General features: G+C 36.3%; 1 protein-coding gene across 2 annotated transcripts in view; it reads left to right on the top strand.

Moving 5' to 3' along the window:
* Positions 1-24,924, top strand: part of ARFGEF1 (ARF guanine nucleotide exchange factor 1) — a 90,430-nt gene that overhangs the window by 25,109 nt on the left and 40,397 nt on the right. The window contains exons 2-10 of one of the 2 annotated variants that reach the window (XM_031050529.2): positions 4,069-4,099; positions 8,255-8,411; positions 9,467-9,613; positions 16,716-16,895; positions 18,064-18,370; positions 18,871-18,984; positions 19,617-19,789; positions 20,706-20,839; positions 24,219-24,453. In XM_031050529.2, the coding sequence (XP_030906389.1) occupies positions 4,069-4,099; positions 8,255-8,411; positions 9,467-9,613; positions 16,716-16,895; positions 18,064-18,370; positions 18,871-18,984; positions 19,617-19,789; positions 20,706-20,839; positions 24,219-24,453 (1,478 nt within the window). The remainder of the gene's footprint in view (positions 1-4,068; positions 4,100-8,254; positions 8,412-9,466; positions 9,614-16,715; positions 16,896-18,063; positions 18,371-18,870; positions 18,985-19,616; positions 19,790-20,705; positions 20,840-24,218; positions 24,454-24,924) is intronic. The other variant, XM_005150789.3, reaches the window with a different exon arrangement.

Genomic DNA, 24,924 nt, shown 5'->3' on the forward strand with positions numbered 1-24,924 from the left:
TATACAAGCTATCGTAAAGAAATTAACTCTGTCACAGCCAAAAGCAGCACACCTGTATACCAACTATCACAGACATTTCAGAAATTTCTTTGAAATTATGATGGTCTGTGCAGGTGTAGATGAAATGGGAAATTATTTTGAAGCTAATGTACATGACTTATTTTGCCTGCTCTGTGAAACAGTTGATGTGTACCATTGTAAAACTGCAAAATAATGCATCTCCTTGATCAGCCCTATCTTCTGTGTGCAAAAGCCACATATGTTTCCACCAATTCTGTGATAGAGCTCTATGAAGAGGTCTTCTGCTGGAGCTGTGTGTGAATTTTATTCAAGAGTACTAAACACACCCCAGTTAGTTCCATTTTAGGACACATCCTTTCAGTGCCATATAATAATCTTAGGTATATGGCATAGTAATGGCGGATAATACATAGACATGGCAAATAATACAGAGACAGACTCGGAGCTTCAGTTTTCTACAGTCATCTTCTGCTGTTCCAGTATCTTACATCCTCTTACTCCCCCTTCCCAGAATGAATAGAGATGGTGAGATGATGCTTTTCCAGCTCTGGGATCCTCTTGTTTGTGGTTTTGGTTGTGTTTCGGAGGGAGAGAGAGAGCAAACAAGGAAGCAGCCTATGTTTTTAAGCCTGGCTTCATCTCCCTTTTCCAGCTAATCTTTAGTTTTGCAGGGATTACTTTTTCATATATGAAAGAATATATCGGTCAGTGTTCTGGTTCATCTATCTTTAACAGATTATTTATCTGCTGTGATAATTGTTGGTTACCTTTATTATAATCTGTTTTTCTGCTGGTAACACTGCTTGAATTTTTTGTATGCTTTCTACTGGATGTTGTTGTTACATGACCATGAAATTGTACTGTGATTAAGCTGTGTTCCAGCATGGAGAACAGGGGGAGCAATCAGACAGTGTAGAAAATTAGATTTTCTCGATTCTCAGAGGTAAAAGTAAAATTTTAAGTCTGCTGTCTGCCTCATTCATAGCAATTGTGTTGTATCATGTGCTTATCTGCCATTTAAAATGTTTTAGTCTTCTAAAATAACTGATGTTGGCCTCTCTAAGAACATGTCTTTTTATTTAACAAAGGTTGTAAAATCTGTGCTTTAGCATTAATAAACTGATGCAGTGCTGTTTTAAATGGTAGTAACATTTAATTAGATCAACGCAAGGGGGTTGGAACTAGATGATCTTAAGGTCCTTTCCAACTCTAGCTATTCTATGATTCTATGAACACCTGCCTAAGCTTTTTCCTTGTAATCATAGTATAATTCCTTCAATTACAGAAATTTCCATTTTCTGATATGAATTGTTGTGCTCTATTCTGAAGACACTTTGTTATAGTATTTTAAGAAAGAATAGTTGTAATTTGTTAGAATATCAGTAGGATACGTATCACTGCTTTAAGCAGCTCTGATTTGGTTTGTTTTTTTTTTTACTGTTATTTTGGTGATCTTTGCAGGTACTGTTGTACTTTACAAAGCAGAGAATAAATTCAGCAATAATCTGAAGTAGCATCAAGATGACAGCTGGCTGTGTTTGATACATTCTTTTAGTTCAGGAATAAAAAGAGTTAGCACAAAGTGGAACTGCTGGGTTTGATCTTTTTTTTCCCCTGAATGTTATTTTATGTGTGTCTGTTTGCCAGGGACTTGTCTTTGTTCATGTGGTGTTTTCAGCTCAATAAATGTGCTTAAGCATACAGTGTAACCACTGTTTTGGAACCTGTAAAGCTGACTAGCATGAGTTGTCTGAACACTCACCTACTGTCACATCTGCTTTAAGTAGTGTCGGAAGGGTATTTGTGCTTAGAACGTGTGCTGTCTTTTACTGGAAAAATACTGTTCATGGGGAAACCAAGAGGGTGGGGAGCTAAGAACTGGCTGACTAGTACTTCCTTGAGCAAATTTCATATTAATTCAATACTCAAAACTCTTTCTATTCTAAAGAATTAACAAGTTCCACTGTAATTTGCACCTTCCCTGGGGGGGGAGTGGTGAGCCTCAGGGGGTTAGCGTTCCAGTGGCAGGGTGCAGTCTGAGAGGTGCAGCCAGAATTGGACATGAAGTGGAGCTTTGCATTCTTATTGTTTTACTTATAGCAGTAGTCTGAAATCATTGTTTTCCCAGATTGTTTGTTATGGTGGTTTTCTTTCCCAGCCAAAGTATAAAATAACTTGTAAATACACAAATCTGTGTTGTCAGTAGAGTAGTTTACTCCTGTAAAACTGTTAAACTATTGTGTTTGTTTCAGGTTATTAAAATATGATAAAATCATAAAATGAAATTTGTGTTAATATTCATTGATTTTCTTGAATTAAGTTATTTTTCTTCATTTTAAATACCATAAAATGGGATATAATCTTGAATAATTTAAGTATAAAACAGCACAAATGTTTTTTAGCATGACTTAAGTTCAGATTGTATAAGTGGTTTATAAATTCATGTATTAATCATTTTAAAGACCTAAATATATATAAAGAAAGGATTTAAAGGAGTTTGTCACTCAATTCAAGATCTGTGAGACATAATTTCTGCTTTCGTGTTTAGTTTTGCCCCCCCCCCCTTTTAATGATGCTATTCTAATATGTTGTGTCATTTTACAAGCAAAAATTCTAAATATTTCATTGATGTTATTAATGGTATTGCTATCTAAGCAGAGCATTAGGATTCCCTTAGTTTCTGTAGTCTACTGTGTTTTCATTCTGTGTTCAAAATAGTTGGGTATTGGGAAAAAATGTGTTCAGTTTTGTTGTTCTAGTTGGAAATTTGGAACTTGGAAGCTGTTTGGCAGTTTATTTGGTTGGTAATGTTGTTTGTTGGACAGGCTTAAGAGCAGTTGCTGGGTGTGAATGCTAAGGTGGGAGGTAAAATAATGAAAGAGAATAAGATGCTGGAAGGGAGGAAGAGAGGCTTTTTTTTCCCTTTGTGGTCAGGAATTTGTCTTCTAGCAACTAAATGGATCAAAGACCATAACCTGACAGGATTTAGGCATACTTTCCCAAAACATTACTGACTACAAGACTTGTTGTTACTGTTAGTTACTGAGAAATATTGAATATGTGAAATATTGAATTATTTTCATGTTTTGTGTAGTCCTGCGTAACACTGGGTTGAACCACTTCTGGACTAGCTGTTTCTTGAATTAATTCATGCCACTAGTTTAAAGCTTATGTACAAAAAATGAAGTGAAGCATTGCTTTTAGTTGACGGTGGGTTTGCATGTTTGAGCAAGACTTGATGATAGGTTTTCTGAGATTTCTTTAAACATATATATACACATATACTCATAATTGTTTTGTATATTTGACTTCAAGAATGTATTCCTACAACATTGGAAGTCCTAGTCTTTATGGAATCTCCTATGATTTAAGTGTGTGAAATAACTGGAAAATAAAGACAAAAAGTACTCCTGAAATTTCCTAAAATTAGTTTCAGTAATTGAAAATTACTTTTAAAATGTATTACTAAAAATTACTTGTTGTATTGTCAACAGCATTAAACTAGAAAATAGAGGTGCTGCAGACTTCTTTTTCCTTCGCTTTAGTCATTACCTTGGTATCTATCTCTGTCCAAAGCCAAAAATGATAATTAGTCATCAAGGTTTCATGTAAGAATTGGCAATGGTGGAGTCTTTATTGTTTCTCTGTGTAACCTGCATTTAACATGCAGTATATCCTTTATGGGTAGATGAACAGTTTTAATATTTACATTTTCCTCATTATTTCTGCATACATAAACTTGCCAGTGTCTTGGCAAAAACATTCTAGGGATGTGGTGTTTAGCTAACATGGCTGGATACGAATTAAGTATTAAGCTTTGAATATTAAGGTTTGTAAAGAAATTTTGATACGACTTGTAACCGGTGCAAGTGAAAAGTAGAAGCTCTTACGAAATTGCTTATAAACCTGTATTTTGTGTTTTTAAACTAATCCTGGTTTCAAATGTTTGCCTAAATAGTTTTGTTTCCCAGTCATTTTTAGTTAATTATTTTTATATTTGTGGTTATGATACCATTTCCGTAACTATGCCTTTGTTTCATTTTACAGAGGAAATAAAGGCTGAAACAGAAAAGCAAAGGTATGTGATAGTTCATCTTATTGAGTGATAGTGCTTTTAACTTTCTAAAATGTGTACCATACTTATTCTGCATTGGGAGTACGGGCTCTCTCTGAAAAGCATTTTCAGTATGTTTTGTAAAGTTGGTGGTGTCTGGAAATAACATAAGAATGCTGCTTCTGTGACTGTCTGTTATGGTGCAAGGCACAGAGTCTGGGACTAGAGGCAGAAGATAACTTAGAGAGAGTGGGCTGATACTACCGTCTGGCCCGAGAGGGTAGGGATGGGGATCAGGGTTAGAAAGTCTTTGAGGGTGGCACAAGAGGAAAGTATAAGTGAAGGGGCCTGAGCTGTTGAAATGGGTTCAGAGGGGAGGGAAGAGCCTGGACTGCAAATAAAAGACTTGAACTGTGAATGAGCGAGGGGGGGAAGTTAGGGTGAGGAAGTGGGAATGGGCAGAGAAACAAGTGTAATTTGAGAATACAGTGTCTGGAAAAAGCCCTGTTAGGGAATAGATGTAGATTTTTGGAGGCAAATGCTCTAAAAGCGAAAAAGCCAAAATTGCTATTCAGCACTCTTCTGCTATCATCAAGCACTGGAGTTTTTTTAGGTATTGGTAAACTGTGGATCCCATTATTATTGTTTAATTCCATGTTCCACAGGATCATCTTCATTCATTGTACGTTACTAACCGTGAGTCAAGGCTGTGTGGTGAAGATTGCTTATACCACTTAAGTGAAAGAATCGGATCAGTAGGTGAAACTGATGATGAAAGTGTTCTTGCAGCTTAGGCAGATGAGTGCTGCCTGGGGACCTGTAACTGAATTTCTGGTTTAGCCAAATAGTTTAAACCACAGCTATCAAAATAGGCCAGTAATGATTTCTGCTCATCTCCTGGGTGTTTGAGCTGAAATCTACAAGTTTTGGTTTGGAAAATATGAGTACTTGTAGCTGGAAAGGAAGCCAGTGGGCACTTTGTTTTGAAAGATATAAAGGACAATTTAATAATCAAAAATACACTTAAAAATTTAGTCTTGCAGCTTATCAGATTTGTGGATGCATCAGACTGAATCACTGTGCTTCAGTGTCCCCATCAAAATAAAGTCAATATCATCAGCTCATAGTGAGGTTGTAAACTTAAATGTAATATTTGTGTAATGTTCAGAAAATATTGCACTAAGCACCACAAAACAGTCTCAGGCACAAAGCCATGTGCTTTTGTAATAGACTTTGAGTATTATAAATAAAGCAGAAGTCCACATTGTGAAGCATGATAAGAAGAAAAATGCTTAATGTTAAATATTCAGTGAGGGATATTTGTTCTGGACATTGAATAAAGGAAAGTAATACCTGATCCTATGGATAAATAGCATATAACAAGAGCAATGATATATAATGATTTCTACAAGTATGGTTCATTCATTTATGAAATTTTGGTGCTTAAATCCTGACCTATTAATATCTAAAGTTGTGATTTTTGGGGGGTATAATGTGGGTGCCTTACGTATGTCCTTCTTCAAAACGGTTTGATTTTTTCAGTGCTATCTTTATTTTGACTGTAGCCTTTTGCTGCTATGAAGGCACTGCTGGACTTGGAAACTGTGAATGGATTTGCTCTATTCTTATTGTAGAGTCAAATTTTTAGATGCAGTAGAAAATACTAAGAAAAAAGAAACTTTTTAGTTTATCAAATTATTTTCAGCTTCATGTTTCTGTAATTGAGATTTGAACATTCTAACAAAGGACATTTGAAGATAATTCTTTGAGGCTTTTCTGGTTCCTTTTCAAGGAAACTGATCTCGCATTTAGTCAGTGAAAAATACATCGTTTCCACCTGTCAGAACATTTACATAGAAAACTGCTTCTTTTGTTTTGTTGTTTGTTTTTTAAACAGAACTGGTTTCTAGTAATGGGATGGAGGGGAATGGAATAGAAAAGGACAGGCTGATTTATGTAACCGTCACACAGGAAATGTTGCCAAAACAATTTTTTAAATTAATTGCTTAATACATACGTTAGCCTGTTTCTGTGGCTGATAGGTAAGCATCAGCATATTTCATAGTTCTTATGGTTGGCAGATCATTTGGCGGAAGAAGTTTTGCTGGGGACAGTTTCTGGTTTCACAGTCTGCTGGAAAAAACTAGCTGAAGTAATTTCTTCACTGACATTAAGAAGGAAAGACCTTTTGGCTTTCTCTCTCCCCTGTCCCTGCTATCCCCTTCACATCCATCATCAGCAAGGTGATGATCTTCCTGAGTTACCTTTCCAGAGACAAATGGAGCATTATCTTCTGTATTTATTATTTTGTGCATTTTGAAATGGCTTTCAATTAAGAGAAGCTTCAGGCTTCTACAGTAGATACAGTTTCTTCATTTTTGGAATCTCTTCATGGCCTGGTCCTTGTTTCTGAAAAATCCTGGTTGCATTTCTGGAGTGCTCTTTTAACCTAATTTAATGGCATCAGTGCACAAAATCATTAGATGACAATAGTCTTGTCATAAGACGTGGGCAAGAGATACCACCTCTCCATTCCTCAGAGAAAAGCTTTTATAGAGCGTAGAAGAGTCACGTACTTCCTCTGCAACTTATCTGATTTGGGTTTTGTCCAAAAGAGCTCTGTTTTCAGCAAAACAGTATTGTGCAATAAATAAAGTTATGCATCCAACAGGAAAACAAACCTCTTCCCTGCTTCAGGGAAAAAAAAAATAAATACATAGGAATAAGCCCTTAAAGCTTCAAAAGATAAGTTATTTAGTAGAAAGTAGAATTTTAGTATTAATTATTTACTGTTAAGACTTAGAATTTAGCTGCCCTCTTTATGCAGCCTAAACAAGGAGTACAGTTTGAATGTGGTTCCAGACATTTCAAGGACAATCCAGCTTGCTCCTTGAAAAGCTGAAATTAATGATTTATCATACTGGTTAGTTTAAGGCTCTTTTCTTAATGTCTGGGACTGCATTCATTCTTCAGCAACATGAAAAATGTGTATTTGCTATCCTCTGCATTCCTTGAAGCATCTGATTTAATTTGCAGCAAATGCATAAGGCCTGGATTTGAAATTACTTGTTATGTTAAAAAGTATTTGAATCACTGCAAGAATTTTATGACCTTTGTCTATGGAATATGAAGCTACTCTCCTCATTTGGGGAGGGGTTTTGGGGTTTTGGTTTTTTTTAATACTACTTATCAAGTCTGCATAAGACAGTGTAGTTTACTTTTTATGTAAAGATTCATATGTGTGCACAAAAAAAGGTCAGGAATGCTTTATATAAAGGTGATGAGCTACTCCGTGGAACGACAGATCTGAACTTCTTGCTTTCAGTCAAAGGCGGACTGCATTGATGCACACAAGTTAGTGAAAAATTCCCTATTCGTAATTGTTCCTTTTAGTTGAGTACTGATGAGCATGCCATTTCTAAAGGTGCTGTAAGCAAAAAAGACTTCAAAAGCTTACCATTTTCTCAGATTTTGTAGTTAGTCATTTCAGATATATTGCCTGAGTGAGATGCATTGATAAGCACTGAACTCTTCAATTCATTGGTGTCATCTGAAGCACAGATCAGAGCAGAGTTTGCATTTTTTTCTTCCTTGGTGGGTTGGTTGGCTTTTTCCCCAAGTCTGTGTAAGATTGAAGTTCAGATATGATTTAATCTCCAAAATAGATGTACTTTTTCTAAGTACTGAACCAACTTGTATCATAATACAGTAGTTGGGTAGCTCTTACCTTTCAGGGTATTAAAATTTTTATCAGCTTGAATTCTTACCTGTTCTAGTAGTAATAGATAGGACTTCTGTCAGAGTTATTATTTAATGTGGAAATTATACTGAATAGATTTCCCTTGTTCCCTTCTTGCCATCATCAGCCAAGTAAGGAGAGTCTTCCTGTTTTCAGAGGAAACAAGTCTTTTATGCCTTTCCAACTGCAGGGACCATTGAGTATCCACTTAATGTGCAAAATGGGACAATTTGCCAGATCCACAAAGGAGCAGATGAAGTATAAAAGCTATAAGGAATATTTAAGAACGTTTATACAACCATACTACTGTTGTGTTAACTTCATGGAAGTTACTCTTTCCTAATGTTAATTTTCTTGATATTTTATCTCATTCATAAGCATTGTGATGGTAACTATTTGTGTGATTGCTTACAGCATTCTAATACAATCATTCTGTTTAGCCCCCCTCATGGAGAAGCAAAGCCTGGTTCAAGCACTCTTCCACCTGTGAAATCAAAGACAAGCTTCATTGAAGCAGACAAATACTTCCTACCATTTGAATTGGCATGCCAGTCGAAGTGCCCCAGGATTGTCAGTACATCTCTAGATTGTTTACAGGTCTGTATGAAGATCAGCTTTAACTGTCAACTCTAAAATTCTGTTGGTTTGGAAGTGAAGTACAGTTTTATGTAGCATAATGTCATTGGTTTTCTATTATTTGAGTTTATTAGACACACAGACAAGTTGAATATGTTTCTCACAAAGGGTCAATGTCTTATTATGTAGTGCATTTATATTCTTATTTGTGTATATGTGTGTTACCACAGTTACATGCTTGAATCAGTTTTATTGTGTTAGTGTAAAGCTACCTATTTTCATGTTTGTGTATTAAACTAACACAGCAAGCACAGCATTATCAAATTCAGGTTATATTGTTTACAATTGCAGTAAAATATTTGCAGTTTGAGATGTCAAGCCTCTCAAATGTCAGAGGCTCTTGTAATGTTTTCAGAACAAATTCTGCAGCAGGGAATTTAGCCATTCGCTTCTCCTGAGTAGCCCAACAGTGAACTCAATAAATTTACATTCACGGGCACATGAAGGGCCGGCATGCTGTTGCACTATGATCCATTGCTACTCTGTATTTTTAAGTAGGAGGTCATGGAGATTTACAAATACTCTCATGCCTGAAGTGTTTGGAAGAGGATTTTGTTAATTTTGTAATAAACTCCATTTCAAAGTATTGAAGACTTAGAGAAAGAAATGTATAATAGAATATTTAAAACCAGAAGACTAGCAATGAACTTAAATGGAAAGCATTTGCAGCTGGGTTGTCAGGTATTAAAAACAGTTCTGTGCTGACTACATACAAAGACTTGAGTGATGTGAGTTATTTTTTGGAATTCTGTTTGTTTTAAAGCATTGTTGATTGATGAACAAAAGCTTTGAGGTTAAGCTTGCTGACAAACTTCATACTGCAGTTGCTGAGTGAAAATTAAATAAATCTAGAGGGCATTTAAAAAAAATCCTTGATGTTTTATGAGATGGGATAAAATGTACTGTTTTAATTATTCTGTGCAAGTTAGAGGAATGTAGGGAATTTATTTATTATAACAAACAAATGACTTATTTTTTAAGCTCTTATTTATGTGGGGTCTTTTTCTTCCCTCCAGAAACTTATAGCATATGGGCACTTGACAGGGAATGCTCCAGACAGTACAACTCCAGGCAAAAAATTAATTGATAGAATTATTGAGACAATATGTGGCTGCTTCCAAGGCCCTCAAACAGACGAAGGGGTTCAGCTACAAATAATAAAGGTAATGATTAATACTTCCAGTATTTGTAGTGGTGACAGCAGGAAGATGTTCTTTATCTCAGAGTTCAGAAGCAGAATTGTTTCATTTGTAAATGTAGTGGTAATTTTAAAATATTTTCTTGATCCTGTTTGAGATGAAAACTTGTTATCTTATGCTCCTTTCCCTATTCTCTCCCATTGCATTTTGGGTGAATTTATTGTTTCGTCCTGAAGTCTTGTGCACAGACCACTGGGTGAAATCTCATTCACAGCAGACCTGTGGTGCTTTCTAATTGTGAGGAATTGCTCTGAAATAATCCTGCACTCCCAGTGGGGAAGATGGTAATTAAGCAGCAGATTTTGAAATCCATTTTGGAATTGTTTTGTGAAATGCAATTAGACCTGGCAGTCAGGCGTTACCATAGTAGCTTTGTGCTGCTGTGGCATAGACTTTTGTTTGAAGGAGGTCTAAGGTTTCTTTTTACAGCTTATATAAATGTTGCATGTGGAGTTTTTACAGATAACGTGTTTCTGGGGAACTTTAGCTGTTTTCTGATTGCACCCATTAATTATGGGTATTCATTACAGGAAATTATGATGCCAACTAATAGAAGTTAGGCACCTAGTGGAAATATTGTACTCCTGTAACAGTAGTCCTTGAATGGTTGTGATAATGAACAGTAGTGAGGAATACATTTAAAGTTAGTTATGAGGAATGGAGTATTTGTTACCTCATATTCTTGTGTATATGTATCCTGAGGTGTTGACATTTCTCACAGATTGTATTTACTAGTATGACTGCAGAATGTAGTTTGTACTCCTTCTCTTAGCTCAAATCTTTTTCTTGGCACTCCACTTCTCCAGCAGATAGTTGTTACAAGTGTTGGTTTATGCTGCTGTTGCCTAGATCTGTTGTGTTGTTCTGCCTAAGCATTTAAAACATTTTTCATATTTCAAAAATAACTCCTTGTTTAGTTTAAACTTCAGTGGCTGAAACCATTATATCTCCCTCTCACTGTAATCCATTCTTTCTGAATGCATTCTTATTCTGGTCCTCCCCACCTGAAGAGAGTTAGTTGTGAGCTGGTACTCCTTCTATCCAAGAAAGTAGTTGAGAAAGTAAATTCTTCAACAATTGTATAATGTGTTAAGTGTGTAAGTTCCTTTAGTGGCTTAACTTTTTGCCTTTTCAGATTTACCTAATTGCCATGCTGATTGCCTGAAACAGCGAAGAATACTGTTTTGACTTTGATCCCATGTTTGTCCAGTACGCTGGACACTATAAAAAACATGAAAATTATAAATTACTTTAGCAAAACTCAGAACATTTCACTCCTTTGGGGGATTAATGAAACTTCTAAGTCATATTCTCTTAGGTGTCATAACTCTTCTTCAGTTCTGGACTGAGGGTGGACCCCAGTTCTCCAGTAGGATTTGAAGGATGAATTATGTGTCTTGTCAGTCTCCTCTGTAGTCCTGGTGATTAATATGTTCTCTGAAGAATTTTAATGCCGTCAGGGAGATAGAAGGCCAGGTCTTGGATCTCCCACTTTCTGTGCTTGCACTCCCAGGCTGTTACTCACAACATGAACAGGGCTTCTGCAGGGCAGCTGTATCACTAACACCAAGGTAAAATCTGAGAACCTTAATGACTCAGACATCTTCTTTCCTGAAGGAGTATCTCAGTTCTGCATGCTGAATGGACTGCTTTTCATAGCATGCTGCCTTCAGTCTAACATCTGGCAGCCAGTGTTGGATCAGAGTTCAAAGAAGATGCTGTGTGCTCATTACTAGATGACTTTCCAGTGGCAGGGTCATCTTAAGCAGGTTCCCAACAAACAGAGCCACTTAAGTGATCTGAAACTACCTCTCTACTGACTACCAAGGAAATTATCTTAATGAGACTGAGGAGTGTAAGTTGTCTCTCTTCAGGGATCTAAGCTTAGAGGTGTATTGGCGATGGTTCTGATAGTTGACGGCCAGTTTAACTTTTCTGCCCCTATTTCTACTTGTGTGTTTCTATCTTTGTTATCCCCTCATTTTTCTATCTGCAGACTCCACAGCAAACCAGACTTTGTCCTTTTCTTTCCTTCCTCTTATAGTTTAGTTTGATTTGGTATTATTTGATCAGAAGCAATGCAAATTCTTTTTCAGTCGTTATGATGGGGGTTACTGGGGTAGAAAAAAAACCCAACTACTTAGGCTACTGCTGCCACTAAAATTGTTTATTCTGGAAATGGCCTCCCTTGATTGAACCTTTTTGCCTTGACTTCCTCTGCTAGGGCTACTATGACATTTGTGGGGTGGGTATGGGTGTGTGTGCAAACTTCTGTTGACATATGCAGAGGTTCTGTTTGAACTTTCTCTCTGGCCTTTTTGTTCTGAAGGCCTACAATTATGACAAAAATATTTATTTTTTTCCTAAGTCTGTAAAGCAAGAATAGGGACGAGGAAGAAGGATGGAACATGAGATCGAGATCTGCTGTCCTTGGTCTGCTGTACAATAAGTGTTATCGTCTAGATACTGTTAGAGCTTTACATGCTCATGTTTGGCCAAGAAAAAATTCTGTGTGTGCTTGATAGCTGTAGTCTGAAAAGTTGAATGTTACTTTAGTGATCGCTTTCTGAGTCTACCCTGTGCAGCAGACTGTTCATAAGGTCAACTCCTGTATGTGTCTTCTTGCAACTAGTCAATATGACCAGTGTCCCTGGAAGAAGGAAAGTTGAATCGAACATTGCTTGCACAAGTCACCTTTTGAAACTAACTAAAAATAGAGGGCAACTTGTTGGATTACAGAATGGGAAGACTGTAAAAGCTAACTAATTCTGAAGAATAATAATAAGTTTGAAACAAACTTGTGTGAAAACAGATCCCAAATTGAGAAGGCTCTTAGAAAAAAATGAGTTACTTAATATGAAAATGCTGTCAGTTTTCACAGTCCTGTCAGTTTGCAGTTTTATTTTTTTAGAGGATTGTGTTTTTCAGAGTTGGACATGAAGCACTTCTGTTTTGCAAAATATGTATCGGTTTAATTCCATATTATATTCTTGTTCGTTTTGAACACATAACTTCATTGAAAAAGATGAAACTTTATGTTCTTACATCATTCATATTCTTTATATTATCTTCCATAGGAGAAGCTAGAACATAGGTCTGTTTTCTGCACTGTCCACAGCCATAATCCTTCAGTGTGTTTCAGGACTGGTAAATGACCACATGCTTGTGAATATTGATTTTTTTTTTCCTTAAAATTGATGTTAAGTAGGAAGAAATAATCAAATACTGAGTATTAATTAATGCTCCGTTGTCAGTGAAATCTGATGTAGAGTCTATGATATTACACTGTTGACTGAAATCACTGTCTAGACTCTGAAAGCATGCTGAAAGCAAACACTGTATTTTTCTATTTTTCATACCCGAACAGTGTATTTCCATAGGTTTTCAAAGTTGGTAGGCTAAGATAAACATAAGTCTTTTAAAGCTATGGTAAATGTATAACATTTGTATAACAATATAAACATATAAGTGACAACAATTATATAAGTGACAACAATTACGTAAGAGTACAATTATGGTGTTTTTTTAGTGTCATTCATACTGAAAAATTATATATCTGGAAGGTTATTTGATATATTTGTTGCTTTGTGGCTAAAGGACTTCAGTCTCCTGCGTTTTTCTAAAAGTCAGTCTGTAGCGACACACTATTTTCTGGTAAGTGAATGTCTGGACTTCAAGTTGACTTAAAAAAATATTATTAAAAATAACCCTGTGATCCTTCTCAAAGTAAATGGAATTACATGGTTCCAATAGCAAATACAGTAGAGAGAGGAGTTAGGGGCACTGTGTTTTATGTGCTCTCTTACGAACTTGAGAATTCCCAGGCAACTGAATTACGAGTATTTCACACAAAGTAAGTGTGGTTGCTGGTCAGATGACAGCTGTACTGTGTCATAAATCTTCCAAAGATGAATGGATTTCCTGAGAGAAAGAGAACAATGTCCCTGAGTTGAAAACTAGGCTTACTAGCAAGTCTGTATGTAACTGCACCTGCCTCTTGTGCACTCTTAAATTGTTTTCCTTATTGTAGTTCCTTTATTTCACCATAACCAATCTGTTCTTGCAGAATATTCAGTGTGAGAGGAATGAAAAGTACAGGTACAGATAGATGTTTTTAGCAGAGAACTAACTCAAATTTAGTTTGCCTTTTTAAACAACATCCATTTTGCCTCACAAATCATGATAATCTTGTGTGCTGTTCTAACGTAGTCATTTTACGTAATAGGAAATTGACTAAAGAGGCAAATATGCTTCAGGCTAAAAGTAAAAATACTATGGGTGTTGCACAAAGATACAGTCTGTAACTCAAGAAATGATCCTGAATATTTTTCTCCTTTCCCAAACCCATCTGATGATTGTTTATAAAAATGAATAACCTTTATTTATAGTAACTAGATAGAGGCATAGAACAATAGGTCTTTTTCAAATATAGGACAATAGGTGTGAAGGACTGGAAGGAAAGCATAAGGGAACAATCTCAAAGTCGGGATGATAGCCAGTAGTTTCAGAACAAAGAAAGCTTGATGGCTGATGGTATTTTTGCAGGCTTTGTGGCTAAGGAGGCTCTTGTGGAAGGACCTGAAATACAATGAGATAGTGCTAACATTGTTTTCACAAAGGTTTCCTTAAGTGCCTAAAGAACAGCAAGGGGCAGGAGTATAATAAAGTAGGGTGTTTTTGTTTTGTTTTAATCCTCTCTCCTTAGCTCACACTGAAGACTACTGGATGAAAACAAATGAGCTAAGTGCGACCAGAAGTGGGATCTTGGCTGCAAAAAGCCTTGAGCAGCAAATCGACCGTGGTAGAAAAGAGCAACCTAATGCTCTTGACTCCATAGGCAGTAAAGCCACTGCAGTAGCTCGATGTTTCTGACCTCTGCAGGGAGGCATTTTTCTATCCAGAATTTGCTCCTAGGTGTCCTAGTGCATCCTTTGTCCTGGCATGGATTTAATAGTCTGAATCAACTGAATAAACTTTTAAAAACAGAGTAGATGGGTAGAATCACCTCTGTCGGCCTGCTGGTCACTCTTTTAATGTATCTAGGATATGGTTGGCTTTCTGGGCTGCAAGGTTGTTTCCTTTTTTTCTTTTGCTGGCTCATGTTCAGTTTTTCATCTACCAGGATTCCCAAGTCCTTGTTGGCAGGGCTGCTCTCAATCAATTCATTTCTCAGTCTGTGTTGATACTGGGGGTTGCCTTGACTCTAGTGAAGGACTTTGCACTTGGCCTTGTTGAACCTCATGAGGTTCACATGGCCCCACTCCTTGAGCTTGTTCAGGTCCCTCTGAATGGCATCCCGTCCCTTAGGCATGTCACTGCACCACTCAGGTTGGTGTTGTCTGCAGATTTGCTGAGGCTGCACTCAATTCCACTGATAGTGTCACTGATGAAGATGCTAAACAGCTCTGGTCCCAGTACAGACCCCTGAGGGCCACCATTTGTCGCTGATCTCTGTCCAGATAAGGCACCATAATTTTGTTCTGGCTTTTGAATGTCCTCTTCCCTGAATGATGTTTGTACTAGTGGAAGCAGTGTATTAAGTTCAGTGGTGGTGTTGAAGCATTGTGCAGAGAAGGTAAGAATTAAGGATGGTGGTATAAATTTCAGTTTAGCACTTCATTTTTAGAAGGCTAATGACACATAAACTGAATCTTGTGAGGACAGAAAAGAACAGTACCAGTGCTCAGAGACTTAAATTCCTTTAACAAAGCTATCATCTACAGTTAACCTAGCCTTGTGATTTCTTTTCAGTTGGTTGGGGGTTTTCTTAATATTTTTTTGTGTTTATTTTTGATTTTAAAAGACTTGTAGTGGGCATTTAGGCAATACAACTTTGTAGATTGTAGCATGAGATGCTATTTAGTGGTCATACTCTCCAGTAAGAAATATATTTACCTCCCAACATCCACTGATGGGAGAACTGAGGTACCATGGGTAAAAGAAGGAACCCTAAGCAGACTGCTTATCTAGAAGTAGAATTCAGATCTCTTCAGCAGTAGCTCAGTTAAGTGCGTCTTTGAGGGTGTTTGGTTTCTTTTCCTATTAAGCTGTACAGTGCTTTTTGAAGGGTTTTAGTGAGTAGTGGATACTCTTTGTCCACTTTCTGGTGCCATGTGTGGACAGAGGTGCTGACAATGTCAGTGAAATGTGGCTTGGTTTGATGAGTAGATTACACAACACTTGCAGTAACTTCCGGTTTTAACTGTGATAAACTTACAGGAGTATGAGCTTTCCAGTGCTTCCAGATCTTTCTTACTTACCCTAAACAATCCCTTAAATCGTTAACTATGTCAGAGTCTTTAACTCATAAAATTCCCAGATTTTTTTCTGCTGGAGTACAGTGATCAGTGGTCTCCTGTGCACCAAGCTTTAACCCTTTCCTTCCACTCTCCAACGCATACCTCTGACAATGTCTCCCCACCCTGTCTTCATCTTTCATCTGCCTCTGTTTCTGCTCTTTAATCCACCCTTTGTCTGTGCCACATAATACTTCTGTGTTACCTGATCTTTTAGAGGGTTGTTTGCATATTTTTTTGAGAAGAGGGAAGCAGATACTACCTCAAATGGGAAGAAAGAAGTGGAAGTATAGAGGACAACACCAATATTCTGGCATCTACCCAGAAAGAGTGTTTAGAAAGGGTAGTTAGAACTGCCTAGTCTCATACTCAGTCTTTGTTCTGCACATTTACATTAATTTGTAAAATAGCTTTTGAACCCTTTGGATTGCCCTCCAGACTTCCCAGGTAGTCTGTTGTTCATGTTTTGTGTCTAGAAAATTCTAGGATGACTTTTTGTTGACTACCTGTCTGATAACTCCATTGTTTATTTCTTGCTGTTACATTCTGTGAACCAAATATCTCCTAGATATATTGATTAAAAGCACTTTCAATTTAATATAACCAGTATGTATGATCTGATGTGGCTGTAAGAATACATAGGGAAATGTAATTGCAGTTTGAGATATGTGCTTAGTTATATTTTAAATGTAATTCAATTTTTATATTAATTTATAAACTGATATATAAGAACAGTTTTTACTGGGAAATATGTGTTTGTGTTTATTTAGGCTTTGCTCACTGCAGTAACATCTCAACACATAGAAATCCACGAAGGAACAGTGCTACAGGCTGTAAGAACATGTTACAATATCTATCTAGCAAGCAAAAATCTTATAAATCAAACCACAGCCAAGGCCACTCTAACACAAATGCTGAATGTCATTTTTGCACGTATGGAAAATCAAGCAGTGAGTATCTCAGTATCTTTATATAGAAACTAGCTTTTAAAAGCAAACCAGCTTTGAGAGATTTGGTTTGTCATGATTATTAAAATTTTTGGCTTTAATAACTTTAGTACTTTGGGGAGAGAAAAAATCTGGTATGTATTTTTGGGGCATAGGAGTGATATATAGGATTTTTCAACATTGTAATGCATAGTAGTCACTAACAGATATTTCATTCACTGAAACTGCTAGTGCGAGTTGTCAGCAGGGACCCGAGTATGTGCCCTGTGCCTTCTGCTGCTGATAACAAAGATCAATAAGGTGAAGTAATTGTCGTAATGCCTATTAAAAAAAAAAACAAACAAAAAAAACCCAAAACAACAACACAAAATACCAAAAAAATAACCAGAAGTGTGGATTTGAGAACTGGTTGAATTCCTAGCTACCTGTAGAAGTAATTCTGCTTTATTATTACAAATTCTAAATTTTCTCTGAGTATGTATTCTCTCTCAGAAGCAACTGCATTTTGATGCATGGTACCATCACAGTTGAAGATTTATGAGATGCCATATTTATAAGTCATGACAAAAGCCATGCAGTACCTGAATGCTTTCAGAAATCTGTGCAGTTACTGTCCTTTTAAGCAAATTAATAGAGAAATTATTATTACTGTTATTATTGTTGTTACTGTTAGGAATTCTTCATTTTTGCCCGACTGTGTCTAGTCTTTGTGCAAGCTGATGAGCTGTTCTGCTTGTTTTGCATGCTCAGGGCAGTTATTTTCATGTAATCACTAACAATGCTAGAAGGAATTATTTGAGCTGTAGTCTGGGAGGTAGCATCCACTTGGACATCTATAGTGCCACAAAAAACCCAACAAAACTAAAACAGTCTTTGTCGTATAGTTTTAAGTATGATGATTTCTTTCTGAGCATCTGTCTTCTGTAGTGTTTTGGAACTGTGGCTTTTTTCAGTTTGCGCTCCTCCTTTTGTTGTGCTTTTCCCTTGGATGTTCAAAGTTCAGATATTAAAATTATTTCTGATACAAAGGCATTTTCTTAAACTGTTACAGCTTTATGTAAGCAGAAAAAAATAAATATTTCATGTTTATAAAGTAGTGCATACAGTATGTATACAGCTCCCTGTTTTGTTTCAGTGGTGAAGTTCTTGTGTGATTGCAATGTTTTTGTAGCTTCAGGAAGCAAAACAGATGGAAAAGGAAAGACACAGACAGCAACACCATCTACAGCAGTCTCCAGTAAGCCATCATGAGCCTGAGTCACCTCATTTGAGACATATTCCAACACAGCTGTCCAAAGAACATGAGAGAGAGCTTGACCACAGCACAAATGATGTGGACAAGAGCCTTCAAGAAGATACAGAGGCAGAAAATGGATCTGATATTTCTAGCGCTGAAAATGAACAGACAGAAGCCGACCAAGCCACAGCAGCAGAAAGTAATCAGTGTGTACTTCTCTTTCATGGAGGGGAGGGAAAAGGTCTGTAAGAAGAAGGGCTTGAGGGTTATCTTTTTTTTTTTTTCTCTCTCCCAAATTTGGAGACAGGCATATATTTTAAGATGAGTAATGTAAAATGCCTGTTGTCCTTGTTAGCACTGTTAAACTTTATCATGAATACCCTTGAGTCTTACACTCTGTTGTAGTCACTGCAGTAGCGCACTCTTTTCACCTATGTAATACTGTGAAAAGTTTTGAGAATAGCATCTCAAAACTGCCAGTTTTCAGTGTTTAATGTACATGAAGATACAAAATTGATGCATTTGGTTGACATAGGCCTGTAGATTAATTACTATTTACAAGTTAAACATTGGAGTGCTTATCTTATGCAAATACTATTTTGAAAGCATCCTAACACTTTTTTTTAATGTACACTCTCCTATTAATATATTTGTAATTTAATTTTTAAATGAAAAATGCAAGTAAAATATCTCAGCTCCTCAGTTTCTTATTTTTGTTTGGTTTTTTTTTTCTTTTTAAAGATCTTTCTAAATCTGATGGAGGAACATATGATGGTGAAAGCAATGAATGTGAAGAGAAGGCGCAAGAAATTGTAGAAAGTATTGTGCAGGAAATGGTGAACATAGTAGTTGGAGGTATTATATTAGTATCTGTCTAGTCAATAGCAATTGCAATCTGAATCTTGACATTAAGAATTATCTTAACACCTGCGTATTTAACTAAAATATGTCATTATTGTACTAATGTGCTGTAGAAATCAGTTTCAGTTGTCTTTATTTGGCTGTTTTGCTAATCTAGCTGTGCATTATCTAACAGTAAAATGGACGAGATTTCATGCCTTAATGTATACTCCCTGAATTGGGGACTTAAGTTCTTGTTCCTTTATTTTTTCCCTGTTTTTTTTCCACATAAACTTCAGAAATGGCCTGTTTGCAGTAACAGGGTTGCACTACATTTTTCAGCTTGTTGGAAAGTATATATCAAATCAGTGAATGCTTTCCCCCACCTCCCCCAGTACTTCTTGGAAACTTGGTAGAATGGTGAACCTAGCAATGACAACTTTTGTCAGTTTTTAACTATAATTTCCATTAGTGGGAATTAAAGAGCATTGGGAATATTTTTAGCTATATAATGACATGTGAAGTCTGCCTTAAGCTCCTCCTATGATAGTTATGATTGATATAGTATTTAAATATTAGATTTAAAAACTTTTTAATTTGCAATCTCATGTAACATTTGTGTATAATTTTTACATCTTTTTTAATAGATGTGGAAGGGACTGCTGAAAGTGCAGGTGGCGATGGCACAATTGTAACATTAGAGGATGGCAGTGACAGTGAAAACATTCAGGCAAATGGAATTCCAGGGACTCCAATTTCTGTTGCTTATACACCATCTTTACCTGATGACAGATTGTCTGTCTCTTCCAACGACACTCAGGTACAGACAGTTGTAAATTAGGGAATATGAAAAAAGTAGTATGTGTTATATGTTACCCCATAGAGTATACAGTGCCAAAATTTGACAACTCAGTTCCCTGTTTTTTTAAGTGCTTCTGAGAAACTATAAAACTATCATTCAATATACATAGTGAAGACTGTAGCCAATTATAGGCATATAACTGTGTAATTTCAGTGTGCTCTTTTCAACTGATAAATAGATATTTCAAGCTATAGCATGACCTTAATGCAGCGATTTCAGATAAAAAGTTTCATGTCTGAGAGGATTTAATTTTCATTAACAAAAGAGATGTGGAAATACACTCTATTGTATAAGATACCAGCATGTGTGCAATATCAACTGACAGAGTATCTGTTGCCAAAGTGTAATTAGGTTTGGGAATATTAGATCTTAAGCTTAGAAAGCTATAGTCACATATGTCATGCAAAGAGATAAGTATTAAACATGTTGCTTATGTAAGGAGCAAAAGTACAGAGTTGCAAGAACTTAGTAATAGTGGTAATTATTGTACTATAGAAATTTTACCAATTGTATCTTGCCACAGATAATGTAAATACTTGCATTCTATTAAAATGTTATGTTTGGCTTTTATAACACTAGTCATATACTGAAGATACATGAAGGGAATTCACTGCAAGTTACCTTCCTTAGACTTGACCTAACTATTTTCATGACAGTCTGACTTTTAACTTAGATAGCAACATTTATTAGTGAGCTTATTTTAACTGGTCAACAGAATAATTATTTTCTTTTGGTTTAGTTTAGTCTTGAGACCATAAAGCTACAGTGAACTGATTATATTTGTGTATGTTAACTTCCTGTTGCTAGGAGGTGGGGATTTCCCTACGCATCCTGCTAATGCAAAATGGAATACTTAATATGTTAACTTCTTTAGGAATCTGGAAATTCTTCAGGACCTACCCCTGGTGCTAAGTTTTCCCACATTTTACAAAAGGATGCCTTCCTTGTATTCAGGTCACTCTGTAAACTCTCCATGAAGCCCCTGTCAGATGGACCACCAGATCCAAAGTAAGTAGAATTGAGAGTTCTCATAACCAATCTTTCTATTTAAAAAAAAAAAAAAAAAGTTCTTTAAATGTTTTTGAGAGTCCTCAGTCACTGAGAAAATCATTATATGGTCAAATGAATTTAGAAACTCTGAAAAGGTACTTTTAAGTTCTAATCCATCTTTTGTATGTCAAATGAAAGCAATTGGTGCTACCCATCTACCTGTTTCGAAGTTTCATAACAAAATCTTTTCTCCCTGTACGTATATCTCATGTTCTTCCTGGATGTTCTTCCTAATGCTTTTCAGAAGGGTTTGTACAGAAGGTTTTCAGGTATTTTTGGTCGCAGCTAATGTTACTCTGCTTTTAAGTAATACCTGGGTTCTGTTTATGCCCCATAGTTTCTTACATCTCTTGCATACTGGGTATCCAGTGCACACACCCAACTATTTCATCTTAATATAAGCTCCTAATTTTGACCTGATAGTGGTTATGAGAAATTCATGATATGATGTTCCATTCTTTTGCTCAGGTTGGATAATTTTGGCAACATCCTTAATTAAAAAAAAAAAAACAACCGAATGTTTTGAAACACACCCTTTATATGGCTATTTTGAAAATCTTCTGATTGAAGATAGCGTGTTTTCAATTCGGCTTTACGGTAAACAAAAAAATACTATCCTTTATAGATGGGTGCCAATATTAGTTGTGAGTGTTGGCCAAGAACTTTGTTTTTGTGATCTTGAATACAATTTATATGTATGGTTTATGTGCATTAGAAGCAATTCAAGATTGCTATTTTGTTCATAAGATATTAAAACTATGGTATGACTTCTGATGGAGGCTCAGTATTTTTTGAAATTGAATCAGCTTTACTGTTTTATGGTCTAACTTTTACAGCAGGTAACTTTAAGATGCTTTAATTGCTGATACATGTTGTGAATTTAATAAGCTGAAAAAAATATGATGTAGTAAAAAGGGTTTTGAAGGGTTAGTCCAGAGCCGTTTTCAAATTATCTAGTGATGTACTACAGAAAGTTGGGACCTTAAAGAATAAAGACTAAGGCATGGGGTTTTTCCTCACTTTTTGAGAAGAGGAAATGCCATGAGTTTTAGTGGTTTTAGTCAGTTCTCTGAGCCTAACACTGTCCATTTATTAAAGGCTTTAATGGGTTAACTCCCTCTGGAAAGTGCAGCAATAGCTATTGAAGCACTTGGAGAATCTCACCTGAATCCATGGAGTCCTTGATGCTTGTATTGGAACTGATGAAGCTCTTCATGTAGAATAAATTGGAGGAAAAGGCATTTAGGGCAATGAGAATTAGCTGCAAAAGCATTCAAAGGCATCCTGTGTTTGGAGGAATGCCTAGAATTTATTGGTGGCTCTGAGGCGTAGATGGCTTTTTGAACTAGTAACAAACATGCTGTAATTGGAAGAGGAGGCGTAGGATATCTACAGCTTTTTAAAAAAGTCTTATTTGCCTCTTTGGAAAACATCTTTCCAGTGAAAATAGCTGTGAAGTCTGTGATTTAAATTTAGCTAACAGGACATGGACCTTTAGCTTAAAATCACAACACTCACTGGGAGTTGAAATCAAGTTTATGTTCATGGGAACCTGGTTAATGTCTTAATGTCTTTATCTTCTTTTTCCATGGAATGAAATAAAATGGGGGAGAAATGTCTTGAAGGTTCACTTACTAGATTTTAGTCCTTAAACTTTCTTAAATTAAGTGGGCTTTACACATCATACAGAATTAGTAAGGCCAGCAAGTTAGGACTTCAGTTATGAGCTGACTCTTGCTGGAAGTAGGCAATATCTAATACTGTGTTTATCATTGAAATTCATATTTGAATTCTTACATTTCATAGCAGAGCAAAGTCTGGTCACATGCTGCCTGCATACTTGGTACAATGGGATGCGAAAATCAGGTCTTTTGCATCAAAAGGTTATGCTAGGTTCCATACAGCTATTCAGTGTCCAGAGCCAGGCATTTTCTTGAAGATTTGCTAAGAAGAGCTATTCTGGGGCATTTACTTTGACCTACATTCCATTAAGAGGAATGTGAGGAACAAATTCCTCACTCAGTTTAACTGCCAATGTTTTACTTCTCTAAAGTGTCTTCAGACAAAGTCTAAATTTGGGATTATATTCTATGAGTTTGAAATGTTTGCAGATTGATTTTTTTTTTCCCCTTCAATACCCTCTTTTTTTGCCAGCATCTAGAAAACATTGAATTTATTTGCAGCAGACTTGCTACTGGAATTATGTTGTTGTTAAGCTTGTATTTTTACAACATACAGCAAACAGCCAACTATTACGCGTGTTGCATATTGACTTGAAGTGCTCCTTACCATGTTTGGGCTGTACTCTGAAAGATTTCCTGTCATTGTTCCTTCTGTTTCGTAACTGTCCTCCTGTCAGTGGGTGGTTGTTCTGTGAAAACTGTGGACTATCTTGTTGGGAAAAACATTTGTGTCTGTACCTGCTCTTCAGAAGAGCTGTAGTCTTTTTTCAGATTATCACAAGTGGGAGAGAATGCATTCACCCAGGGTACTATTTAAATTCATTATACTTTTATAGATACAGATTTCCTTTACACTTTTGTGTGTGTGTGGTTTGGGGTTTTTAGGGGCTGATTTGTTTTTTGCTTTGTTTTGTTTTTTAAAGCATAAATAGTAGCACTCTTCTGACATGAATTCTAGCTTATCTCACTCTGTAAAAAGCATGATGTTACTGTGGAGCCCTTGACAATGCTACAGTTGCCTGACTTTGCAATTTACATGCCTAAGTGAGGCATGGTATATATCTTAGCTGCTCTTGGAGTGTGATGGGAACAGTGGTTGATAACTAATATGAAATACAGTATTTGAGAAAAGATATTTCAGTGTTGGAAGCAAGTAGGTCAGGGAGTACAGCTGTCTGTAGGATCCTTCAGCTCTCCATACTGGTGGAAATAGAGGAGGAGGAGGATTTTTCCACCTTTTGGTACTCAAAAGTTCTGTAGATGGGCCGGGTATTTTAGATGGGTTCTTCCAAAAAAAAAAAAAAAACATTCAAAGGAAAAAATGCTCTCTTCATCCATCCTCTGGCTGAGATGGGCAGCATTGCCTGCTGTTGCTGATGTTCTGCAGTGATGTCTTGCAGAAGAGTGGTTCAGTAGTAATAGAGAGAACCAGTAACTGCAAAAGGTTATTCTTGTACAACTGCTTGGCTGAAGAGTGACCACTTCAACAAAAAAGAACAACATCTTTTTCTGACTCTTTCAGCACCAGGTTGTGTAAGCTTTATTTCATTAACATTCCACATACAAAGTCATTGTGGTGTGTACTGACCTTTCAAGGGACTGTTGTATTTTTTATGACTTACACTGAGCTGATATGCTGCATTGTTTTATTCTAGATCTCATGAACTGCGATCAAAGATTCTTTCATTGCAGTTGCTTCTGTCCATTCTGCAAAATGCAGGACCTGTCTTCAGGACAAATGAGATGTTTATTAATGCTATTAAGCAGTACCTTTGTGTTGCACTGTCAAAAAATGGAGTCTCATCAGTTCCAGAAGTTTTTGAGCTTTCCCTTTCCATATTTCTTACCCTCCTCTCAAACTTCAAGACTCATCTAAAGATGCAGATCGAGGTATGTTTCATGAATTTCTGATTTAAGGGGTGGGGTGTTAAATGAACATTTGTTTATATTTTTGTGTAGTTTGCTCTTTTCTTAGATAAATTTGTTATCTTTATGGAATTTCTGCTTTTCTGTAGTACTTGCCAGATCTTCCTGTGATATTTTTTACCCAGTGGCAATGGACTGGCTTTCAAGAATACCTTTGAAACCCCCTTCAGATAAAATAGCAACATTTCCTTTGGAATACTTACAGATTAAATAACCTTTACTCTGCAAGATGAGAAGTAATGTGACACGTGATAGTGTTTGGTGAAATAGAAAGTGATGGGAAAATAATAAAGAAGTAAGGCTGTTTCATCCCTTAATAATAGAAGTTAACATAAACTAAGACATTTTACAGTGCAAACCATGCCTTGATTTATGCTGTGTTTGAGGTGAATTTTTACAGTCAACTTATCATGCCCAAACCCACTACTATTACTG

The sequence above is a fragment of the Melopsittacus undulatus genome, chromosome 1 (genome assembly GCF_012275295.1).
Source record: "Melopsittacus undulatus isolate bMelUnd1 chromosome 1, bMelUnd1.mat.Z, whole genome shotgun sequence".
Lineage (NCBI taxonomy): Eukaryota > Metazoa > Chordata > Aves > Psittaciformes > Psittaculidae > Melopsittacus > Melopsittacus undulatus.